Below are 25,010 nucleotides of genomic sequence, written 5' to 3'. Positions count from 1 at the left end.
CTGGGTGGCTCAGTCGGTTAAGCGTCTGCCTTCGGCTCAGGTCATGATCCCAGGGTCCTGGGATCGAGCCCCGCATCGGGCTCCCTGCTCTGCGGGAAGCCTGCTTCTCCCTCTCCCACTCCCCCTACTTGTGTTCCCTCTCTCGCTGTGTCTCTCTCTGTCAAATAAATAAATAAAATCTTTAAAAAAAAAAAAAAAGATGTGTTATGTGTTAACTGCAGTGAGATTATAATAGTTACATTTCTAAAATAGTGGTTTCTCTTTTGACAAATTAGTTTACAGTCATTATAATGTCATTTCCAGAAAATGCTTCTCAGGAAATATCCATAGTATAATGATACGCAGGATATCATTATAGTACATCTATATTTACAATGTGTACTCCAGTTTGGTTACAGTGTGTGTGTGTGTGTGTGTGTGTGTGTGTGTGTAAACAAAGGGTATGTTAAATAAAAAAATAAAAATCATACATAATCCTATTTGTTTTTCCTTGCAAATTTTCTAAATTATTATTTTTTTCTAATAAAATTTAAAACTACAGGTAAATTGGGGTACATATAATTAGTCAATGTGTATCTCAAATATCTTTATCTGAAATAGTTTGGGAGATAGTGTAGGTAAATACATGACTTTTGGTTATTTGTTTGCTTTATATCAGCACCACAAACCACTATTAATTTCTCTATTGCATTGCTTTATGTGACAAAAGTCAGGGTAGAAACTGAAAATGCTTTTTTCCTAACTTTAAGAAGAAGACTATAACAACCATAATAATTGTTTTATTAATATATTATTACATAATAAAAGTAAATTATTATTAAATAATTGAGCTAATCAATCTCACTCCAACTATGCAGCATCCATAATCTATTTGAAGTATACCTGAGCACAGATCCATCTGTAAAACATCTATTTGTATGTGTTATGCATCTTCTTTTAGGCACCAATGTCCTCTCCAAAACATGCACTCTATACACAATTGTCTAACATGTAAAATGTTAACAAAAACTTTAACTCTGAAATTATTTGACAATATGATATTAAATCATTATTAGACTAAGGTATTTATTTTATTTTGCACATTTAAATCGTTATATCTCCTGAAAATGTTTATAACATAAAAAAGAATGGATGAAATAAATACGGGTCATAAATTGAAAATAAAATCACTTAGAGGGCACTATGCTGTAATTTGACTTTAACCATCCGCAAAGCCCATCTAGTTGTGAATTCTGCATTGACAGCAGCTTCTATCTGGCTTTAGACTATATTCAAACAATGCCTCACGTTCAAATGAAAGTGATTCACCTAATCTTACCAAATATTTACCTACCAAATATTCTTACTTTTTAAAATGTAATTTTGATCCCACAGATCCAACCTTTTGATACAAGATATAGGTAAAATATGTAACTTCAAATATTCTGGAACTCTTGTCAATGAGAAGTTTTGGGGAACATCAAAACAAATGTGGCAAAATTCAGTAACCCTCATCTTAGTCCTGCTAAAAAAGTATTATGCCTTGAAAACCCATCAATGCACAGAACAAGCCACTAAAATGGATTCTGCTTCCTTACCTCACTTTCCAGAGCTCAGCCCAGTGTCTGGCTTACAGATGATAGTCAATAAATGTTCAATTAAAGAAAATTGAAATATACTACTTCTTTATGACATAAGTTATGACGAGCTTTCACTTTGATTCACGTAAAAGTTATGGGGCTGACATAAAATCTAACTGACATTAGATCCATTAACTAATAAAACTGATATTGTTAAAAAAAAGAGGATCCCTATATATAGTTAAACCAAGTAGGTATAAACATAATGACTATTAGTATCAACTTTCACATGTGAATGTACTGTAGAAGATGAGGACCATCTACAGTAAGAAAACTTTAGAAAGCCATAGTTTACAAACATAATTTAGAAATAGTTCTACTGTTAATCAAGTAACGAAAGATTGATGTTTCACATAATTAAACTCCTGATGAAAATGTGAGTAATGAAAAATCAGGAAAACAAATTGGGAAAACATAAATTTAATTTTATAAGTATCCATATTTCCTTCTGACTCATTTTCTTAAAGTAAAAGGAAATGCAGATTTCAGAAGAAGAGAGTAGGGCAACACTGTTTATTCCCTCCAAACACTTAAGATACCAAAAGGGCTGGAACAACTTTAACAGCAGTTCTTACCACCATAAAGAAATGCAGATATTTGTCTGGGTTTTTTCATCAAAATTAATCAAATTAACAAAAAAAATGACGAAAAAGCCATTCATAGGGACACAACCATAGTTAAAAATTTGATTAGGCCATACTTCTGAAAGTGTCTATGTATCTGTGTGTCTACCTATACACACACATAGACACCTACATGCATATGTAACCATGTGTGTGTATACATGCATCCATGAAAACTGAGACTTACTAACATGTCTTGGGAATAATGCACAAACATACTCTTCTTATATGGAACCAAACCTTCTTAATGTTTTTGAGATAATTCACAAAAAAATTCCCCAGAATAAGGCAAAAAGTATTTTATCATACTGCATTCTTTTCAGGAACCATTATGAGATACTCTGTCCTAATATCCCTGGAAGTTTCTAGGAGTTTTAGGAGCAGATGCTTGTTTTGCTTCCTAATAAAAATTTGGAGGAATGTGTCAAAGTAGATTAAACTACGTCAGAGTCTTTAAAAGAAAACCCTGTTCTTCTTTCAAGAAGGTTTTTGTGTAGCAAAAGAAAAACAAATGAGCATTGCAAGCAGTTCTGAAAACACAACTGAGATGCAATTTGATAAATAGCCTTCTATCATCTAAGCCAGAGCAGTGGAAAAGCATGCTATCAGCACTTTCATCAAAGGCACTATCGACTCCTCTTTTTCTATCTCATTTTATCATGACTTTCTCATTTTGTTCACTCAGTCAGTGATTGGAAAAAATGCCTCCTTACCCCTTGGATGAGTTATGATGGGGTCCACTAGAGAAGGGTCCTTTTCTCCATCTTTGCTGCCGCCATCACTGCCTTCACCACCACCATCTCTTTCAATCAGTTTATCCACCATGGCAATAATGCAGTTCAGGCTCTTCCCCACACTGGCCCACACCCTATCCTGAAAAGAGCATGAGGATCACTACACATTTTTATTGCAAACACGAGATAAGGCAACGTCCGACAAATCCATTTTAGACAAGCAGGTAGAGGAACAATCATAAGAATGCAGACTCCGTGATTAATTCTCACACTCCCATTAATTTGGCCAGACTATGAATGTACAAGAAGAAATCCGTTTTCTCTTAGTAAAGCAAAATTTAAGTGCTATAAATTTTTTATTTAGGTCATTATCTTTTCTAAGTCATAAAACAATGATGAACTACTGTGAAATATTAATCCACAATGGAACACAACCTATGATATTTTAAACTGGACATATCTGTTTTCCTTATCAACATTTAGCAAGAAAGCAAAGAGACACCAATGTTTTTAAAGGATAGCTACAATTTGCATTCAAAATTTTTGTTTTTCCTTATTGTGGTAACATATATAACACTGTTTACCATTTAACCATTTTTGAGTGTACGGTTCAAGGGCATTAAGTACATTCACATTATTATACAACCATCACCACCATCCTTCTCTAGAATTTTTCATCTTCCCAAACTGAAACTTTTACCCTTTCAAAATGAACTCCCCACTCTTCTCTCCCCTGCCACTGGCAACCATCATTGTATTTTCTGTCTCTATGAATTTGACTGCCCTAGGTAACAAAAGTTCTTAAAGTGTGGTCTTCACATCACCTCTAACAGAATGACCCAGAGAATTAAAATACAGATTGTTGGCTCCTACTAAGTCAGTCAGAACCACTAGGAAGAAAGCGTTCATTGAAATTTTGACAAGTTCTTCAGGTGCTTCTGACCACCCTAAATCTGAGAACTTCTACTCAATATTATGTGCTACAGCCATTAATGTCATTGTGGCTGATTTATTTCTTAGGAAGCAACCCCTACCACTAGGGGGTCTCTTTGTCACTCAACCTACCAATTCTGATTAGCATCCATTTTTGTTTAGGGCAATTCATGACACTGAATTCTTTGATTCATAAAAGTTGTTATTTCTTAATACAAAATTTAAATATAGTTATCATTATGGTAGCCTCTCATCCCTTGCTTCCCTTTTTGCTCCTCTCTCCACATCATTTAGATGGAGTCACTGACTCCCCAACTGTGATGGCTAATTTTATATGTCGACTTGATTGGATCACAAGACGTCCAGATATTTGGCTAAACATTATTTATGAGTGTGTCTGTAAGAGTGTTTATGGATAAAATTAATATTTGAATTAGTGGACTCATAAAGCAGTCTGTCCTCCTCAATGTGGGTGAACATCATTCAATCCATTAAAGGCCTGATAGAACAAAAATGTGGAGGAAGTCAAGATGTGATCCTTCTTGCCTGATTGACTGAATCAGGACATTGATCTTCTGCCCTCAGCACTCCTGGTTCTTAGGCTTTCAGACTTGGAATGGAATATACATCACTGGCTCCTTTGTTCTAAGGCCCTTAGACTCAGACTGAATTCCACCACCAGCTTTCCTGGGTCTTCAGCCTGCAGATGGCAGATCTTGCAGATGGCAGATCCTGGAACTTCTCGTCCTCCAGAATTGTGTGAGACAATTCCTTATAATAAATAATATAGATCTAGAGGCGCTTGGGTGGCTCAGTCATTAAGCGTCTGCCCTCGGCTCAGGTCATGATCCCAGAGTCCTGGGATCGAGCCCCGCATCGGGCTCCCTGCTCCGCGGGAAGCCTGCTTCTCCCTCTGCCTCTGCCCCTGCTTGTGTTCCCTCTCTCGCTCTGTCTCTTTCTGTCAAATAAATAAATAAAATCTTTAAAAAAAATATATAGATCTTATTGCTTCTGTTTCTCTGAAGGACCTGAGTACACATGTTAGGTGTATCTTATGTATCACATAAGAACCAAATGGATTTATGGTGCTTTTCTTGCATCTTTCTCTGTAATAGAGCTATTTCAGAGCTATTTGGAATAGCACTTAATGCAAAGATCATACTTAATTATAGTACTTCTTTAGTAGCTTATACATTTTTACCCAAAAGCATATTTTTATCCAAGTTAATTTTGCTAGTTTATAAACAAAGAAACTAATTTTGGGTAAGATAAATCTAGGAAGAAAGAACTATAGTTGAGTTTAGATTATTGGATGGTTGTCTTATAAAGACTAAATTAGTTGAATAACGTAACAAACAGATATGGGAGTGTACAGATATGCATACTACAGCAGAGGGGGAAAAGTAGAACATTCAAAGTTTAAAAAGTTAAGTTCGAGATCCACCTACATGACATGCTAACTTGGGAAAACCGCCTCATTTCTGGGGAGTCACAGTTGGTTCATCTACAGTTTAGAATGCCCTGCTTACCTCACCATGCTGCAGTGGGAGTCCAATAACATAGTTTCTATGAAAGTGCTTGGAAAATTATTACAATTTGGCAAAATCACATCCTATTCTTACTGGTTTTCCTAAATGAATCAAACTTGCTTTTTATCACCTTATAATCCTGGGTGTGAAATAATGCTATTAATCATAAATAATCATAAAAATGTTTCCCTTTAAGGCAGATTTCTTCCACCAAAAAATTAAAAGTCCTTCCCTTCTAAGGGAAACTAAGACACCAATCACATCCATAAATTGCTTTATGCCCTGCCTGTTCTCTGAGAAAATAAGGAGGAGGTACCTCTGAGGTATGACCCAGGAGACCTAACAAAGCTCACTTCTTCTGGGATGAAACATGGGGAAAGGTAAGCAAACTGAGGTCCTGACATCACTTGTATTGGGATTTGGTGAGGAGCTTACATTTCCGACCACAGTAACAAACTTACTGGCCCCTATTCTGAATATGGCTTAATTTCCACCAGCAACTACATCTTTAAAGTTGTTGAATGGAAAAATGAAGTAACTCTCCAGCTAACACTGGGAATAAACTCTGTTATTGAGGGGAAAAAAAAAGGGTAGAGGATTATTCTTAATTTTCCAGATTAGCTTTGTACGTGAGATAAATTTTCAACTCTCTTCTTGTTGCCCATGTTGAGAGGAACCTTATATTCTGATCAAAAATCAAGTAGTATTGCATGCTGCCTTTCTTATAGAAAGTAATATAAGGGGTTAACCAATTTCTCTTAATTACATCTCCAAGGGCCAGAATATAAGAATATATAAAAGGATAATTTTACATTCTACTCCTATATATTGTTCTTCCTTTATAAGATACTTTGGGCTATAGGATTATACTCACAGAAAAAGTAATCTTTGCAGCCAGTTAGAGAGAACTTTATTGACATGAGATGCAGAGTGAAGTATGTTCATTGGATGAGACCAACAACCATATGGTAAGAGGTTAGGTGGCAAACAGTAGAAGAACATTTAAGTCATTAAATACTTAGAAGACACACGAGCTAGGAAGATGTTTGTTGGGGGTGAGAAATTGAGCAGTTTCTTATGCAAAACAAATAACATAATTCTTACATAATCAAATTTTTTTACTGAAGACACACTCAGCAGGAGACCCCAAGCGGACTCAAGCTGGTCTTTATCTTTTGGAGAGGAGATCCTGCCTAGCTGGTGGGGAGAGAATGCTGAGTTTTGCTAGTCACTGCTTCTTTTTGCTTTATGGTATCTACAAAGTAGATTAAAGTCATCCATTTGCATTGCTGTCTCTCATACTAGTCTATGAGTTGTTTGAGGGCTGTGTCTTCACTACACTGCACAGGGCCTGGAGGAAAGGCAGAGAGAGAGAAATGGAGTAGAGGAGAGAGGAGAACAGACATGACTCCGACCCAGAGGCAGATTGAGAGCTGCTATTTATATTCACCTGCTATATGAAATTAGCTAATCTACCTTCAAAATCACCACATAAGATGAACATTATGGACTCAGTCTTTAGAGGCGAGGAGACTTAAGGTAAGAGATATTGAATAACATTCCACATGAAAATGGGTATAACTAAATTAGAAATCCTATCTGGTTTCAAAGACTTGATTCTTCCCCTAGGATCTCCCACAGAATTGTGGCACACAGTAGGAATTCTTCTTTGTGAGATTACTAGAACTCTGGGGACAAGCTAGACAGAGGAAGGTCAGGAGAAGGAGCCACAGGAAGGATCACACAGAGGCGTGTGTCACTTTACATGAACAAGAGTAGGTGTCAGTTATCTGAGACTTGAAAATGAGTCCAATGGCAAATCACTAAGAGATGACTCTGAAAAAAGTCTGGTCACATTGTACCCTTAAGTTTGAAATCAAGAGGGTCATACAATCAAGGATAGAACAATCACTTAGCTGAAAGGTCAATGAACTTGGGTCAAAGGACATAAGTGACTTACATAAACAGAGGACAGTGTCAGCATCAAAACCCAAAATCTATTCATGTGGCTGGGAATGGGTTATAGGGAGGAAAGATAACTCAATTTCTAGGAGATAATTATTAATTGTTCTTAGCAAAATCATTATTTTGAAATTAGGATGCTAAAAATAGATAGGCAATATTCTTGAAGGGAAACCTTAAATATCTGATTTCTCTCCTAAACAAACCACTTTCCATAATATCTCTGTGAAAGCATTCACACAAAGGAAAATGATCATCGAAAATGCATTCTAATTCTGATAATTTTCACTCATAAGGACAGTCCATGTAGAAGCTTCTTTTTGCTTAGATTGCTAGTATGGCTGGGGCCTACTCCATTTTCTCCCTACTAAGATCACACAATATGTTTCAGATTGCTGCCACGAAGAAAAAAGGCTGGTCAGTGGGGTGAAGACAGTGGAAGCATAAGAATGTGGCTATAGTCCATGGTGCTTCCATCCTTCCCCTTTTCAGGTCAGGGATACTACTCTAGATCCTGCTTAGCTCCACAGCCACTTGCGAGGTTTCAAAACAAAACAAAATGAATCAAAACCAAAACCCAAACCAAAACCAAACTAAAACAACAACGTATCAGAAAAACATCTTGCTGGGCCTTCCCCCCCCCCATAAATAGCAACCATTATCCTATGTCTCCTGCTGAAGTAAGTAATGGAAAATTGGTGGGTTACAGTCTAACCTTTATTAAATGGAGCCTAACTGGTGTCCTTGACCTTAATGGAGCCTTTAGACAATCCATCTTCTTGGAGGTGAAGGGCTGTAAACTATTTCTCGGCAATGGGGGCACAAGGTCAGCGGGGAACTAGTAGCAATATTTATTCCATTCTGAGTCAGGTGCTGATTTTGGTCCTTATTTATTTTGGGGTTAGGACCTAAGCTACGTGCAGGTCAAGCCCATGGCAATAGATGCACAGATTTAATGGACGTGGCAGTGAGTAGTCAGGGGGACTTTGCACCTCGCAAAGTAAGCCATGAGGGCAGGGGACATGGTGCTTACTCTGCATGCCACCCTTGTATGAGATTGGTGCTAGGGAAAAAAATCCTGACTCCTTTGGATCTGCAGTTAACTTAAAAAAATAAAAATTAAAAAAAAGCTCAGCAATGCTTAACTGGTCAATTTTTCCGGGGCCAATTTTCGATCAGCAAGAATGTGAAGACAGACTGAGAGCTGAAATGGGGGTCCAAAGTAGCTTTGTTTTATCTATATCTCTATGTACAATTTCCCACTTGTCATTACCAATTTTTGAGGACTTTGATTAGAACGGGCCAGTGAATTAATATGGCCAATGGCATATTCAAAGAGAAGCTTCAGTTTATCCTTGAGTTGACTGAGAGCAAGTGGTACTCGACTGGCCTCATTCCTCAACACTGCAAACCTTCTCTGTTTCAATAGCTTGCTGGGTCTTCTCTCTAAATCCTTACTTTACCAGACTGTGGGGTAAAAGGAGTTGCACTTAAAATACTCTGTGGCACAAACTGGCACATGTATGGCCCACAGTAGGTAGTACACACACACACACACACACACACACACACCTCCACACACGCATATAGACATACACATCGTGTGCATTAAAAATAGCCAGACATGTGATATCCATCAGAATTAAGGGAGATTCCCCAACCTTTGCTTCCTATTGATCCTCCTGCTTAACTTCACCTAATTACTCATGTAAAAAATCCCTGACCTTTGTTTCCTGATAACCACACTGCTGGCCTCACCCTGAAATTCAGTTCTTAGTCATAGAAGTGGATTCAGCTAGTCAGCTACTGTTTCTCTAGTAGACTTCTCCACATTCTCCTGGTTTGGCTCTTGGCCAGACCCATACAATCAACTATCACAGGATCAGGTCTACACATGAGTGCACGTTCACCTTATCCACCACCATACTCAGATCATCACTCCTCTGATCAAAAGCAGGCTTTCTACTGCAGCAAGTATCCATTCTTCTCTCAGCCCGGAGGCACGTCTGCAGTTGTGTTGTTGACCTACATAATTCTCCTTATTTCTCGTTAATCTTCAAAATGAAAACTTCCCCAGGTCAGTCTCCTTGCTGTCCTAGATACATGCTATTAATTAGCTCAACATATACTTTCTGGGCATCTGCTACAAGCTTGCTCAGTGCTCAACATCAAAGATACGAAGGAAATCTTGGAGGAACTAATATTTCTATCTTGACACATGCTTAGAATACCTTCTCTCACCTTCCATCAATCCAAATTCTCACCCACTCAAATCTCATTATCTCCAAGAATGGTTCATTCTGTTCTCTCTGCATAACAGTGGGCTCTATGAGGGCAATGACTATTATTAATTAATCCTCTTATTCTCAGGTCCTGGTACTCATCAGGTAATAGATAAATAAAAGAATGAATCCAATGAGTGAATGAATGAATTAGAAAGAAGGAAGGAAGGGATGATTTTTTCATCCTCTCCAACCTTCATATAACTTCTCTCTGAATATTTTCGACATGTTTAATGTGTATCACACAACCACCTCCATCTGGGAAAGATTCCATATCTTTCAATATCTCTGCTTATTTTATGAGTTCTGGCCATTCACTTGAATTAGATGATATGGCTTTTGAGGGTCCATATTTTATACTTAATTTGCTTTCCCCCAACTAGCAATATAGCATTATTATACACTATTGATGCTTAATTAACAACTGTTGATTGACTTACCAACCTGTGACTTACAAGTAAAAAATACAACTGTAGTAAGTATTATCACATGAAACTTCAAATTAAATTTAGAACCAAGTTCATACTCTGAATGACTGCATTCAACCTAATAAATGCCACATCATGCTAATGCTTTCAATTCGGTGAAAACATTACATAAAGCATTTGTTTATTAACAAAAAAAAATCCACTGAATAACTAAAGCTTTTAATTTTAAGTTGGTAATTGGATGTTATCTGCACATCACTAGACAGTTGCACAACTGGCTGAATTATATGACATTATCAGTTAGTGTGTTGCATTTAATCAATTTCCAGGATTGATTTTTTTTAACGGAATGTACCCTGATACATCAAGTCAACAGTCTGCCTATATATATGTCAGCATTTCTTTTTTATTATTTATGTTTGAAAGAGAGAGAGAGTGAGCATGAGTGGGGTGAGGAGGCGTAGATGGAAAAAGAAAATCTTAAGAAGACTCCATGCCCAGTGGGGAGCCCAATGTGGGGCTCAATCTCATGACCCTGAGATCATTACCTGAACCAAAATCCAGAGTCGAATGCTTAACTGACTGAGCCATGTAGGTGCCCTGCTCAGCATTTTTTTTAACTATTCATTAAAGTACGGAGATTCAAAAATTTCTATATAGAAAATAATGACTCACTATTCACACAGGAATGTACTAAAGTTTAAGAGCACTTGATTTGAATGTAATCATAAATTTCTAAAGTATGTGTGTATATTCATTCAAGTTTGCATATTCACTATACACAGGCAAATTAAAATATCTGATGTTGAATCAGGCATTGTAAGAATCAATAAAGAATCCAAGGGAGATGATGGTATTCAATATGAAACCACAGGAAAATCACCATTACATTAATAAAAATAAAATATCTCTGTTAAAAACACTAGTTTGAGTTGGAGGATGAACTGCTGATTCAGCAAATCCATTTATTCATTTATTCCTACATTAACTCTGAAAAATACATTGAACTAGTGTGTATAAAACACTGTATTAGGTGCTATAAAACAGGGAACTGAAGGTGAATGTATTAACTTCATGTGGGAAAATCTAGAAATTGTCAGGATTTCATGAATATGGATGCACATAAAGATCTCATTTGGGGTTTCTTTTCTTTAATAGAACATTTGTGCATTTTAATGGACAGTCATGAACTTTGCTTAATCACCTTTCGTGGACTTTAATATTGGATAAGTATTCCAAGCACATTTCTCCTGAGTGAAATGGACTGGAGAAGTTCAGGGATGTTTCCCATCCATTAAGGAAACAGATGATAGAACACATTTCAGTTGCCACATAGGGAACAACTAGCCTAATACTCCCTGTCTTTACCTGCCCTTGCTGATGGGGTGAGCGGATGCTTCCAATATCCCCTCCTCATTATAAGATTAACAAAACGAGACAACCCTATTATGTATGATTAGGGATGAAAAAGAAAAAGCTGGGAAAGGGGAAAACAGTCATTTCCAATCATATTTGCTGGGTAGCATCTAAAATTTCTGTGTAACTAGGACCTTTCTAATCAGCACATGAATAATCAAATACAATTAAAATTGCCACCACTGGGTTTCTGGAAGCTTTTGAAGGCCTTAACTCATCATGTTCTATGTTCTTCATCATGTTCTTTGGTTATCTCTGATGTTCTGTATCCATCTTGAATTTTACTGCTTTCTATGTTTGGAGATACTGGAAGAGGACTTGAATAGTCACCTCTCAAGTTGATTACGACACTAGGAGATATGCACTAAGGAGAGAGGTATATAGCTGGGTACTTCTGACTAGAAGAGAAAAACAAAATCCCCAGAATAATTCATGAATTCTAGTAAGGGAAAAGGCAGCTGACATAGTGCCGAGTCATATTAAGGATGAATATTCCATGTTTCAAAATAAGAAGATGGCCTGCTAACTGTGGGGATACAGCAGTGATCATGATGCGGACTTTGCCCTTCAGGAGCTTACAAAGATCATGAACACATGGAAGAAACAGATACATAAACAAACAAATGATTATAATTCAGTATTCATGAGGCTGTATGATCACAAGATGTAAGAATAATGATTTATTATACAAAATGTTTTAGAGTTGAATGCATATATATATTACATACATCTCTATCTATAACATAAAATTTGGAAGTAAATGGCCATAATTTAGTGGAAATTTTATTCATTCAGATAACTAAGATATAAGGTGTTGCTTTAGAAAAGTTAAATCATAAGTTAGTATCTAGTTGTCTATAAGAATTAATTACCTCTAAAAAATCAGATTTATTCCCTTCCTATTAAGATCAGGTCAATGGTTTCACATAAAATAATTCTAGCCAGTCAGAGAACTAAACAAGATCTCTTTGAATTATTAATTTGCATAGGTACCTCTGCATTATGCACAGCCTGAACTATTTTCCCTAGAGACAAGGTCTAAGATGGAGACAGAAGATGGCAAGTGACATTGAGAATACAGATCATTTCAGATTGCCCGTGGAGGTATCTGGCTGGCTAAATATGTTTTGCCTTCAATAGTAATATTTTGCAACTACGTATGCTTATGGTTACTAATTATGGCAATATAAATAGTTCTATCAATACTCTTGTGAAGCTTAAGCATTCATATTTGTTCCAGACATTATTAGAGAAAGTTGTAGTACAAAATGGAATGTGAGATGTTGGTAAAGAACATGCCAGAAAGTGGTTTATGTAAATATCATTGCAAAAAGCAATCTTCGGGAATACCGAGTTACAGAGAAACCACAATTTTTTTCAGGTTATATATGACTTTGTTAACAGGATGTCTGACATAAATATTACTATAAATTTATGCTTTGGCTTCTATAACCTATAAAATTATTGAAAATTTGTTATAGATTAATGTGGATCATCTATTGTGCTTATCTGTCATGAACACATTTTACCATAAGAAGTCATAGCAAATGTTCCCCAAGTTTAAGCATGGAAATAAAATTTAAAATTTGATTTACATTTACAAAACAAAGAAGGGAATTAATTGGGTAGTTTGGAGGGTGAAATGTTGCCTGCTATAGAAATTTAGTTCAACTGAAAAAATGGATTTGGGATATGACTAACTAATAAGAATAGTTTTCCTACTTCTGCTCTCTGTTGGAATGGATCAGAATATAAAGGATCAGAAGTTTATCTTTTTTTTTTTTTAACAATTTTTGAATGAGGGTAGCCAGATTTAGCCTCGAACCCATCAGTGTAGTAATGTTGAAGTTAAATCACAGTGTTCTAGAGAATAGTATAATTACTGGAAGCCACAAAAACTGGGTCAACTTAATACTTTAGTTGGATGACATGCTTTCATATTTTGGACAAACTAATCTTGGAATCCCAGCTGCTAGAAGCATCTGTTGTAGAGATAAATAGAAAGAAAAGCAATATGTCATTTTTACCAGCTAAAAGATGAAGAATGTTATATTAGTTTATTTCTTTGCACAGATTGTCATAAAATCCCAACATTCCTTTGGGTTTGATTGTTTACTAATTTTCAGGAAAATAAATCTTTAAAGCATTCAATCATTTAATAAGTAAAATTCAGCAAATAACAGACACTTTTTTTTGTCAATGATCATTTTAGTTTCAATCTCTTCCATATTGACTAGATAATTATTATCCAGATTCATATGTCATCAATTTTGCCAACAAAACAGGTTGAAAAGAGAACAGCTTTACACTGATTTAGAATTAATAGAAATTCTTTCTCTTAACCTCAGAGAGAAAGGTTTTTATATGAACAGAGCAGAATTCAAGAGTAATTTACACGTATATATTTACTTTCCAACATTTATTATAAGAGGCTAAAGATAGTTGTTCAAGTTAAGTGATTGTTAAAACTACAATCATTGTAAGACATTAAATAAAACAAATAATGTTTTTTTTAAATGGAGCTACTGTAATCTTATGTGCAAATCTAAACCAACTTAAATGATCAGAGAATACTTTCATATACTGCAGAAACCTAACTAAATTAACTTAAAACACTGAATTATTTCAGAAAGTTGATTAAACATGTAATCAGAGCTGAAACTTTTTCTAACACCTAATTAACTAAGAAAAGTGGTACACAAAGTTATGTTTCCAATTCATTTAATAGCACTGTCTCTAAAGGCATTTTCTTTCTTTTTTTTTTTTAAAGATTTTATTTATTTATTTGAGAGAGAGAGAATGAGAGACAGAGAGCACAGGAGGGAAGAGGGTCAGAGGGAGAAGCAGACCTCCCGCTGAACAGGGAGCCGGATGTGGGACTCGATCCCGGGATTCCAGGATCATGACCTAAGCCAAAGGCAGTCGCTTAACCAACTGAGCCACCCAGGCGCCCTAAAGGCATTTTCAATTAGCTACATTTTCTTTGGATTTACTCAACTTTTCAAAGTTAGATAAAGCTTTGAAAATAACGTTAAATGGTTATGACTTCGGTAAATTTATTTTTAAGTAAGGGATTTCTATCTTTTAACCAAGGTATCTTTTTAGTAGAAAGTGGCTGCTATGGAAAATCAATTAGAATGTTATGTAACAATCAAAGTTAGTTACATTTGTACACAGAGTCAAATTATATTAGGAGGAGAGAGAAGCAACTTTTCTGAGTGGGAAGGATTTTCCTTGTAATTGTGGTAAATTTAGACAAAGTATTCATACCTTCTAGCAACAGCGGGTTCTGGAGGAAATTCAGAAATAATATGAAAGAAGATAAAGAGGGAGATGCAGATCTTTATTATTATCCTACCCTTTTGCCTGTGAAGGAAACCAAAACAGCTGAGAAACTCACAGGACTCTTCCACATTAATTGGAAGAACAAATCAGTATGACTTTTTCCTAGTGTCAAGACTAGGAAAGTATTCCCAAAAGAATAATAAAGGGTAAACTAATAACCACACAGACTCCTACTGCAACCTTGACTGGTCCTTCACGAGGACCAGGATTCTTCCTAATTTTTCCAAATGTTGCTAGTAAGGGCCTCTACCTATTTTCTTTGGTGCCTATTTGAAACTTTTACCCCTCTCCTCAGCCTATTCTCCTCTTCCCCTTCTCTTTGCACATAACTCTATTTTAAGGATAAAATAAAGCACTCAGGTTAATATCCAAACTACATTAAGAACTCACACAACTCAATGGAAAAAAATTTAAAAAGTGGCCAGAGGAAGTGAATAGACATCTTTCCAAAGAAGACACACCAAGAGCCAACAGGTACGTGGCAAAGCGCTCAACATCACTCATCATCAGGGAAATACAAATCCAAAGTAAAATGAGATATCACCTCATACCTGTTAGAATGGTTATCAACAAAAAGACAAGAGATAACAAATGCTGATGTGGATGTGGAAAAAAGAGAATCCTATGTACTGTTGTGGGAATGTAAACTGGTGCAGAAACACACTGAAAAACAGTGTGGAGGTCCCTCAAAAAACTAAACATAGAACAGCCATATGATCCAGCAATTCCACTTTTAAGTATGTATATGCCTGAAGGAGATGAAATCACGATCTCAAGGAGGTATCTGCACGCTCATATTCATTGCAGCATTATTTACAATAACCAAGATATGGAAGCAACCTGAGAATCTACTGACAGAAGAATGGACAAAGAAAATGTGGTATATATGTGGAATATCATTCAGCCATAAAAAGAAAGAAATCCTGCCATTTGTAAGAAGATGGATGGACCCTGAAGGCATTAAGCTCAGTGAACATAAGTCAGATGGGGAAAGACAAATACTGTATGACCTCATTTATATATAGAATCTAAAAACAAACAAAGAAAAAACAAACTCATAGAAAAAGAGAACACACTGATGGTTGTCAGAGCTGAGGGTAGGAGTTGGGATAAATAGGTGAAGGGGGTCAAAAGGTATGAACTTGCAGTTATAAGATAATAAGTCATGGGGAGGTAATGTACAGTGTGGTGACTATAGTCACTACAACACTGTATTGTATATTTAAAGTTGTGAAGAGAATAGATGATAAAGGTTCTCATAGAAAAATAATTCAACTATGTGAGGTGATGTATGTTAATTAAATTTATTGTGGTAATGATTTCCCAAATCATTATCATGTACACCTTAAACTAATACAGTGTTATATGTCGGCTGTATCTCAATACAACTGGGAAAATATTTTAAACAAACATAAAAGAAGCCATCCAGCCTCATCCAGCCTCCCAAAAGTGAAGCTGATCTTTACAGTCTCCCTGCAGTCTCAGCAGATAAGCCCACTTTGCCCAGGACTGCTCTACCTGTGTGCTAGAATCATCTCCTCTCTCCGGAGAAAGGGCCTCACTCTACCAGTCATCACCTATCTGCTTCTCAAATAGTTTTTGGAGTATAAACATGCTCAATTTTCACCATCTTTGAAGCAAAACAAAGAAACAACTAATGATAATAATCACACACACACACACACACACACACACTCTCTCTCTCTCTCTCTCTCTCTCCTATGTCAGCTGCTGTGTGCCTGTCTGAAAGTCATTCTCTTTCTTGAAGGGTTAACTTTCTATTCCCTTCTACGTCTTAAGAATTTTACTTCTGGGAATCCACATGACCACCAGCCTCCTGCCAGCTTTATCCCACGTACAACCCCAAGTTGCTCTGCAGTTGTCACTTGTCTTTCTAGAACCCTGAACAGGCCGTGGAGTCCCTTGCGTCCCCGGGTGTTTCTTTCTGTCTCTAGCATGGGGCACAGTGAACCAGGCAGAGCAGATGCACAGGAACACAGAACGGCTCACCACAAAAACCTTGTCAGCCCACCGCCCATCTCTCACGCTCTTCCTTCTCTTCCCCTCATGAAAGCGTCTGTACATACAATCTTTTTTTTTTTTTTTTTTTTTTTTTTTTAAAGATTTTATTTAGTTATTTATTTGACAGAGAGAGAGAGACAGCGAGAGAAGGAACACAAGCGGGGGAGTGGGAAAGGGAGAAGCAGGCTTCCCGCCAAGCAGGGAGCCCGATGTGGGGCTCGATCCCAGGACCCCAGGATCATGACCTAAGCCGAAGGCAGACGCTTAACGACTGAGCCACCCAGGCGCCCCTGTACATACAATCTTGAGTGGAAGTCATATTAGCAGAGCCTATTTTCTACCACCTGGCACTCTCCAACCTTGGTTACAACATTGTGTAACTATTTGCTAACATGTTTTATCCACTATGAGACTCTGACTTCTAGACCCTAAGGATCTAGTGTCACTTAACCTCCCATTTGGAGCACCTACAATATAGAAGGTCTCAAAAATTATCTAAAGAAAAGGAAATAAGGAGGGAGGGCAGAAGAGGGACACTTTTGAGCAGCAGGAAAGCAGCAAGGTGTGGGGGAGGGAGGATTTACATGACCACGAGGTGAAAATGATCAAAACAAAAGATACCCAATTTCAAAATTCTCACTTCATTTAACATAAAAATGGAAATTATTTGTCACAAGGTTAACACTGTATGTTTAATTAAAGGAAATACAAGTTATTTCCTATACCTACTCAAACTCTTTAAAATTCCCAATACACATTTTATGCTAGATCCAGTCTCCCCATTTACCTCAAGGGATAGTATTAATCCCCATCATAAGACCATTTAATGTATGCATCTTAAAAAAGACAACGTATAGGAATAATACTAAATTAATACAAAGCATTTGCCTAGGCCTTTCCAGGTAATGGGGCCCTTATTGCACAAGTAAGTCATTTATCTCGTGACCACCTGAAGAGCTAAACAGAACAGGGGCTGTTATTTTCACTTTATAGTTGAGAAAATTGAACTTCAGAGAGGTTAAGAGGTACATACGCCTTGGAGCTGTGAATAAATTGAAGAAGAAGGTGAAGGTAAAGGGGAGAAATATTAGATTTGCTCTTTTGAAAACGCTTCAGTGGGAGAAACGTAATCTTAATCAGCAGCAACAAATACTTATTCAGCATTTACCTCTTGGAACGCAGCTCTGTCTTTCCTGTGATAGAAATTTTATCAAAACAAAGACAGGCATCACTTCCCAGCCCTTCAGATAGCAAAATTTTTTGAGAGAGCCGGACCTTTCAAATAATTTACTCTCCAAACGCTCTTAAATTCTCGGGTGGCAGAAAAAAGTAGTCATTAACTATTTACCATCTATATGGCTAGAATACAATTTTCTTGGTTAAACTCGTGATACAGTAAAGAGTTTCCTTCTCTGTGTGTGATGTGCACATACTTTGGATGGTTCCTGGATAATCAATATGTGTTTATTCAGGAATAACACTGTTCCCCTTTGCCCAGAACCTTCATGTTTTTCTTATCTTATTCTATCCAACTAGAGTTCTTATTACCATGGTGGCTTCTTCTTGGTGTGTGTGTGTGTGTGTTTTGCCTTTACTAGCTGTTTTTTCAGATGCTTTTATGTAGCCATCCTTTTGCCAATTTTAGAGCACCTGGAACAACATCTTGTTTTAAATAATAGAATCATGAACAAGAAGGATTTAAGACATCTATATATCCACTGCCACTGAAATGCTAATACTTCTTGAAGTATGTCTAGAACTGAAACACTAGATTGCAACAAGAAAATATTTGCAACAAGTAGTGGATTATGAGTGATTTTCTGACTCTTTTTCTAAAAAACACAATTTTAATGGTTTATAATACCTTGGCAATAAATACAGAAAAGTATTATAGAATCCTGTAATTGTGGCATTTTTGCTTTTATGACATTTTGGAGATATATATATGTGTGTGTGTGTATATATCCAAATATATATATATATATAAATTTTTATGCTAAATGATTGTGATCAGGAATAAAACTCACATTTATAATTTGCCCCCAAGGAAAAAAGTGCCCTATTTATCTACAGTCTGTATTATGACTACTTCCCTACTTGTTCTGATGAAAAGCAGAGATGTCTCATCTTTCTTGCTTTCCTTTTCAGGACTAAACATTAGGAGGCAAGTGATGTGCATGAGGCTTACCCACTCTTCCTCATCATAGTCTGAATGATGTGGTATGGAGTCCTGCCTTTTCATCAGCGGGGGTGGGTCCTGGGGACAGCTCTCCTCTGTGCTGTTCTTAGGAGACGGTGGTTTCTTCAGGACACCTCCTGGTCTGGCAGTGTAGAGGGCTAAGAGAGCACTTCTGACCAGCTGATCCTTGAAGGCATGTACAAAAAGCTCTGTCTGGAATGAAATTGACAAGGATTAGAAACACCGTGGTAGGCATCCCAGCACAGAGCTATGGGAAGGTCAACAGCAGATTTGTTGGCACGTAAGTGGTGTGCCTGGTGGAAAAAGTACAGGCAACAGAGAGAGAAAATGATTCACACCAATCAATGAAAATGGTTGAGTTTTGGGATGCTGCCAAGGCCTTGAGTCCTCCTGTTCTAAAAGTTAATGCTGAGGTTCTGTGGGCACTCTAAACACCAGCTGTCTCCTCAGCCCCTCTCTTTTAGTTCCAAATTCTGTCTTTGAAGATGAATTTCACTAGAGATGATCATTTGAACACCATCTACCTACTGCGCTTTTCAAGTAATTCCAAATGCACCTTGAAAGAAAATGTGATGAGACTACGTATATTCTATATTTTAAGCAGAATGAAAGTCTAAAGAAAGGAAGATGCATCTTAAAAATAGAGGGAGAAAATTTTTTTCTTCTTAGCATCATGAGTAGATTTTTTTTTTTTTAAAGATTTTATTTATTTATTTGAGAGAGAGAGTGAGAGAGAGAAAGAGCACAAGAGGGGGGAGCGGGAGAGGGAGAAGCAGACTCCCTGCCGAGCAGGGAGCCCGATGCGGGACTCGATCCCGGGACTCCAGGATCATGACCTGAGCCGAAGGCAGTCGCTTAACCAACTGAGCCACCCAGGTGCCCCATGAGTAGATTTTAACAGTAGAGATGGCACAGGCAGTCTTCCCATGACAATATTTGTTTTTTATTCCTTATTATCACCCCCTAAACTGTCTCCTCCACCAAATGGTTTCAGTAATGCTCAGTGTTAATGAGGCTGCTGTGAAACTTGCCTTGGTAGATTTTTACAAGTAAGTACTATAGAAATGACGGCTTCCCAACAATAAAGAACTTTACAGTAGTACTTTGCAATTTCCTGATGAAATGTTTAATAGCTTCACCCTGTACTCTACTGGAGGATGCTGTAATTGATTTTCTGTATTATACTATGCTTAACATGCATGTGGTCTAACAATCTACTCAGTCAAAGAGTAGAGAAGTAACTCAAACATTGACTCATATTGTTAACACATTCACACTTTGTAATCTGTTAGGAAGGAGCCCTTTAACTCAACGCATTATTTTGAATAATAGTTGATGCCATCCCCATTTAACGAGACACTTGGACGTAATGCTGACTTCACCATTGCTGTAACTCAAGGTAATCCTTTATTGGCTCATTCTCGATGTACCGTCAACAATGGCACGTCTAACTAATGGTTACTAAATTATCCCAAAAAAAAAATCTGTTGTGAGTGTCAGCAATTAAAAGAAAACCAGCTAAACCCCATGCAAAACAACTGCTTAATAAGACTATGTTATATTTACATAGTTAAGTCTTTGCAATCAATCATGAAGTTCTAGAGCTGGAAGAGACCTTAAAGTCAGACCTCTTCATTAACCAGATAGGAAATTAAGGAACAAGGGTGGTGCCCCGTCCTAGAACAGACTGCTTACTGGTAACACAAATGGAACAGAACCTGAATTTTCTAACAAATTCAGGAGCTTTTCCCCTTACTCCACACCACCTACCAACCCACCATCACCTGCATGCTTTTGTCCTTCTTCCCCTTCTTCCTTAACTCCAAGCTCCCCGAGTGCTTTGGATATCTATCCACTCTTATTCATGTCTATAATTGCCGATGTAACTATCTTCACTGTTAAACTTTACTGGATGTTTTTAAATACTCTTTGAATCTTATTGGTCATATTGAAAGCACTCTGAAGGTAAGTAGATGAGAAATATTTTAAAAAAAAGAATATACAAGAATAAAAGGTTGAAAAATATTTTGGTAATGAGTTAGGAAAACAAAAGAAAAAGGCAGCTTATACTGAAAAGGCACAAAGAGAAGTGTTAATTGATGTTCACAATGAAGTGTTAAAATGAGAATGAAAGTTACCAAAAAAATACTGATGAAAAATTTAGCTAGACAGTACTCAGACAAGGCAGTATAGTTAAAGCAAAATGGGGAAACATGTTATTTACATAATTTTCATACAGCATGGATAGATCCATCAATGTGAATTTAAATATTTAAAAATGCAAATTTACTTCCATTCAGCTTAACTAAACTATTTCTTTATTGATAGTTTCAATAAATTCTTTTGATTTATTTTTAGAGCAAAACAGCTTGCCTTCTTTGAATTCCTGCTACTACAGCTCCAGGCTCCATAACAGTCACCTAATTACTATGTAGCTGAATATCTATTCACACCCAATGAAATCTACAGTTCTTATAATTGCCATCATTTTCTTCCCATTGCATGCATGCACAGAGATTCCACTCCATTTATTCAAATCTCATTTGGGTTGATTTACCACCAAAGACATCAAAGATAATACACTATATTCTTGCAATTTTACAACCCAGAATTTTCTTGGGGGGTAGCTGAATGAACACACAAAATCCTATAGAAACACTTGTGTCTATATTGAAAAATTGATTTGACTCTTTGGAAACTCTCTGAATCACCAAGATCCTTTGCACGGAATTGCACTTTGTTAGAAAATAGCTAAATATTCCATTGCTATAACCATATGACCTGCAAATTTTCTTGACCAGCACTACTTAGTAAATGTAGACCAATGTATACCCTGATGTTTTACAGTCAAAATAAATGAGCTTGAAGAGATTAATGTAATCACTCAATTCCAATACATTTGCATGCTGCTGTTGTTGCAACTGAGATGGTATTAGGGAAGTTAAAGTCATGAGAAGGATGTGACCATGTCTCTGAGTTGCCCATTGACTCAGTGTTGAAAACCTTTTTCCTTTTCTGACTCAGCTCACACTGCAAAAAAGGAAACAAAAAGGCTGTCTAAATGTTATCCTAAGGGTAGGCAAAACAATTTATTTAAAATAGTTTAATAATACAGTAAAAAAAAAAAAAGCATAAGCTCTGAACCTGAGGTAGATCATTTCATTTGTTTGATACTAAAAAAGAGAGAGAAATGTTATCTTAAAAATGAAATGTTTTCTTGCCTTACTGACATTTTTCCAATTCATATTCTCATACAAATATTCTTCAAAGTATCACACAGAATTATCTGCAAGTATAAAACCAGTAAAATTACTTCTCCTGGGGATGAATTTCCTAGGTTAAATATTAATGGCAGAGGAATAGTTAGGAATATGTTTATTTAAAACCACTCTTTTTAACTAGAGATCTCAACAAATTAAGCAAAGTATCATTCTATTTAGAATCTCATTTTTTCGCTGAAAAAAATTCAAAGCTATGCCTAATCCCACCTGCAATACAGAAGGAGCCAATGACATAAACAGGTGATTACTATTGTAGTAGTCATGTACATGGCAAAAAAGAATCCTGTTTATTTTTTTTCTGGACCCTACTACTCCCTATTGTTTTACACCCAACTAGCTTCATTTGTTTTCATCAGCTACATTGGTTCCTATCTGATACCATATGATTTCTTTTTTATGATTGAGGTATAACTGATATACAATATTATCAGTTTCATGTGTACAGTATAAGGATTCAACATTTATATATATTGCAAAATTATCACCACAATAAGTCTGGTTATTTTTATTTTTTAGAGATTTATTTATTTATTTGAGGGGGGAGGGGCAGAGGGAAAGAATCTCTCAAGCAGACTCTCCAGTGAGTGGGGAGCCCGGCACAGCTTAATCCGATGACCAATGAGGTCATGACCCTAGCAGAAACCAAGAGTCAGTTGCTCAACCGACTGAGCCACCCAGGCACTCCCGGTTATTTTTAAAAAATTGATAAGCTTTAATTATTTCATAGGGCAATAGTGCTATACTCTGTAATTAGTACATTAATAATGTGTTCAACATTCCCCAAAGAAAAGAATACTGAACCTTCAGGAGAGTTAATTGACATCTGAGCAGATCATACAAATTATTCACTTGACCTTGGTGAAATCACATAATCACTTTTCCCTAGTTTGCACAAAATTACAATGCCTATCTGTGAAACCCTCATGGCAGTTCATTGTAAACTGTGAAGTGCACTCTTCTATTTATGCTCCATGCTCCTCTTTCTTGAACTGTTCAGTTTCCTTTGTTGACTCATTGTTCCAGGTTCATTTAAAATATGGTAAGTGGATCCTAAGGGACCTTAAACCACTTTCTTGTAAGCATTTTTTTCACTACTGGTGATATAATGCATTTCTCCATAGTGTCAACTATCATCTTTATGCCCCTGTCTCTAAAATCCATCTCTACCCACCTCCTGAACCAGCACTGTCACCTATTTCCATATGAAAGTCTTTCAAGGTTAGAAGTCACAGCCTGATCTCAAGTGTTTTTAATAAATGTGTTCTGCCCAGCTTTTCAAACTGTGTGGTACTGTCACTATGCAGCAACTCAGAGCCAAAATGTCTGGATCATCTTCAGCAACACTTATTTCTATATTAGTCATTAATTTCTGCTAGTTATACCTTTCCAGTAATTTCAAAGATTAGTCCTTACTTTATATTTCCACAGCTAGTCCCAGTTAAGATCCTTTCTACATTCCATGTGGATACTTCCCATAGTCTCCTTACTGGTTGATTTATTTTTCTTAAGCTAATGCTCCTTTTTAGAGGATGTTTTTCAAGGCCACCAATATTAACATGTAGATTCCTGAGTCCCAGCTCAGAACTGCTGAAACAGAATTTTTATTTTTTAGCAAGCTTCCCCAAGAGCAATCCTGACATTTTGCAATGGCCAATAATGTCCAAGAACTCAAATTCATTGTCCTAGCTCAATTTCTCTATTCCTATGAGGATGGTCTTCACCAAGCATGTATCCAGTCCTTCCTTACTCAATTACCTTCCAACTTATGTAAGAGACTTTTCTCTTGGGTTGGCTAGATCATATACATATATGATCATATAAATATATATAAAATATATATATATATATACTTTATGAGACGCTGAACTGTTTTTCAGAGTGTACAAAAAATTGTGTACCTATAAATGATTCATGAACGTTCCAGTTGTTCCATATCCTCCCCAACTTCTCAAATGCTGAACTTTTTTGATTTCAGCTATTCTGGTGGGTAGTTAGTACTATCTCATTTTGGTTTAATTTTGCATTTCCCTAAAAACAAATGATGATGAACATCTTTACATATATTTATTTGTCATTCATACCTCTTCTCTGGTAAAATGTCATTTCAATTCTTTTGCCCAATTTTAATTGAGTTGTTTGTCCTATAATTAAGTTGAAAGAATACATATTCTGATATAAGTCCTTTGTAAGAAAATATTTTACAAATATTTTCTCTCAGTCCATGACTTGCCTTTCATTTTTTTAAAAATTTTATTGTTATGTTAATCACCATACATTACATCATTAGTTTTTGATGTAGTGTTCCATTATTCATTGCTTGCATGTAACACCCAGTGCTCCATTCAATACATGCTCTCTTTAATACCCATCACCAGGCTAACCCATCCCCCCACCCCTGTCCCCTCTAGAACCCTCAGTTTGTTTCTCAGAGTCCATAGTCTCTCATGGTTCATCTCCCTCTCTGATTTCCCCCCTTCATTTTTCCCTTCCTACTATCTTGTTTTTTTTTAACATATAATGTATTATTGGTTTCAGAGGTACAGGTCTGTGATTCAACAGTCTTACACAATTCACAGCGCTCACCATAGCACATACCCTCCCCAGTGTCTATCACCCAGCCACCCCATCCCTCCCAC

The 25,010-nt window shown here is 36.6% G+C and overlaps 1 protein-coding gene across 1 annotated transcript in view; it reads right to left on the bottom strand.

The window, feature by feature from the left end:
* The window catches only part of INPP4B (inositol polyphosphate-4-phosphatase type II B), a 631,805-nt gene that overhangs the window by 99,087 nt on the left and 507,708 nt on the right, over positions 1-25,010 (bottom strand). Inside the window, exons 16-17 of the mRNA XM_081813115.1 lie at positions 19,082-19,285; positions 2,956-3,115 (exon numbers count right to left, since the gene is read on the bottom strand). Coding sequence (XP_081669241.1) covers positions 2,956-3,115; positions 19,082-19,285 — 364 coding nt within the window. The remainder of the gene's footprint in view (positions 1-2,955; positions 3,116-19,081; positions 19,286-25,010) is intronic.

The sequence above is a fragment of the Leptonychotes weddellii genome, chromosome 2 (assembly GCF_054177405.1).
Source record: "Leptonychotes weddellii isolate Sample4059 chromosome 2, ASM5417740v2, whole genome shotgun sequence".
NCBI lineage: Eukaryota > Metazoa > Chordata > Mammalia > Carnivora > Phocidae > Leptonychotes > Leptonychotes weddellii.
Note: the sequence above shows the minus strand (reverse complement) of the source record. Positions and strands in the feature narration are given on the sequence as shown.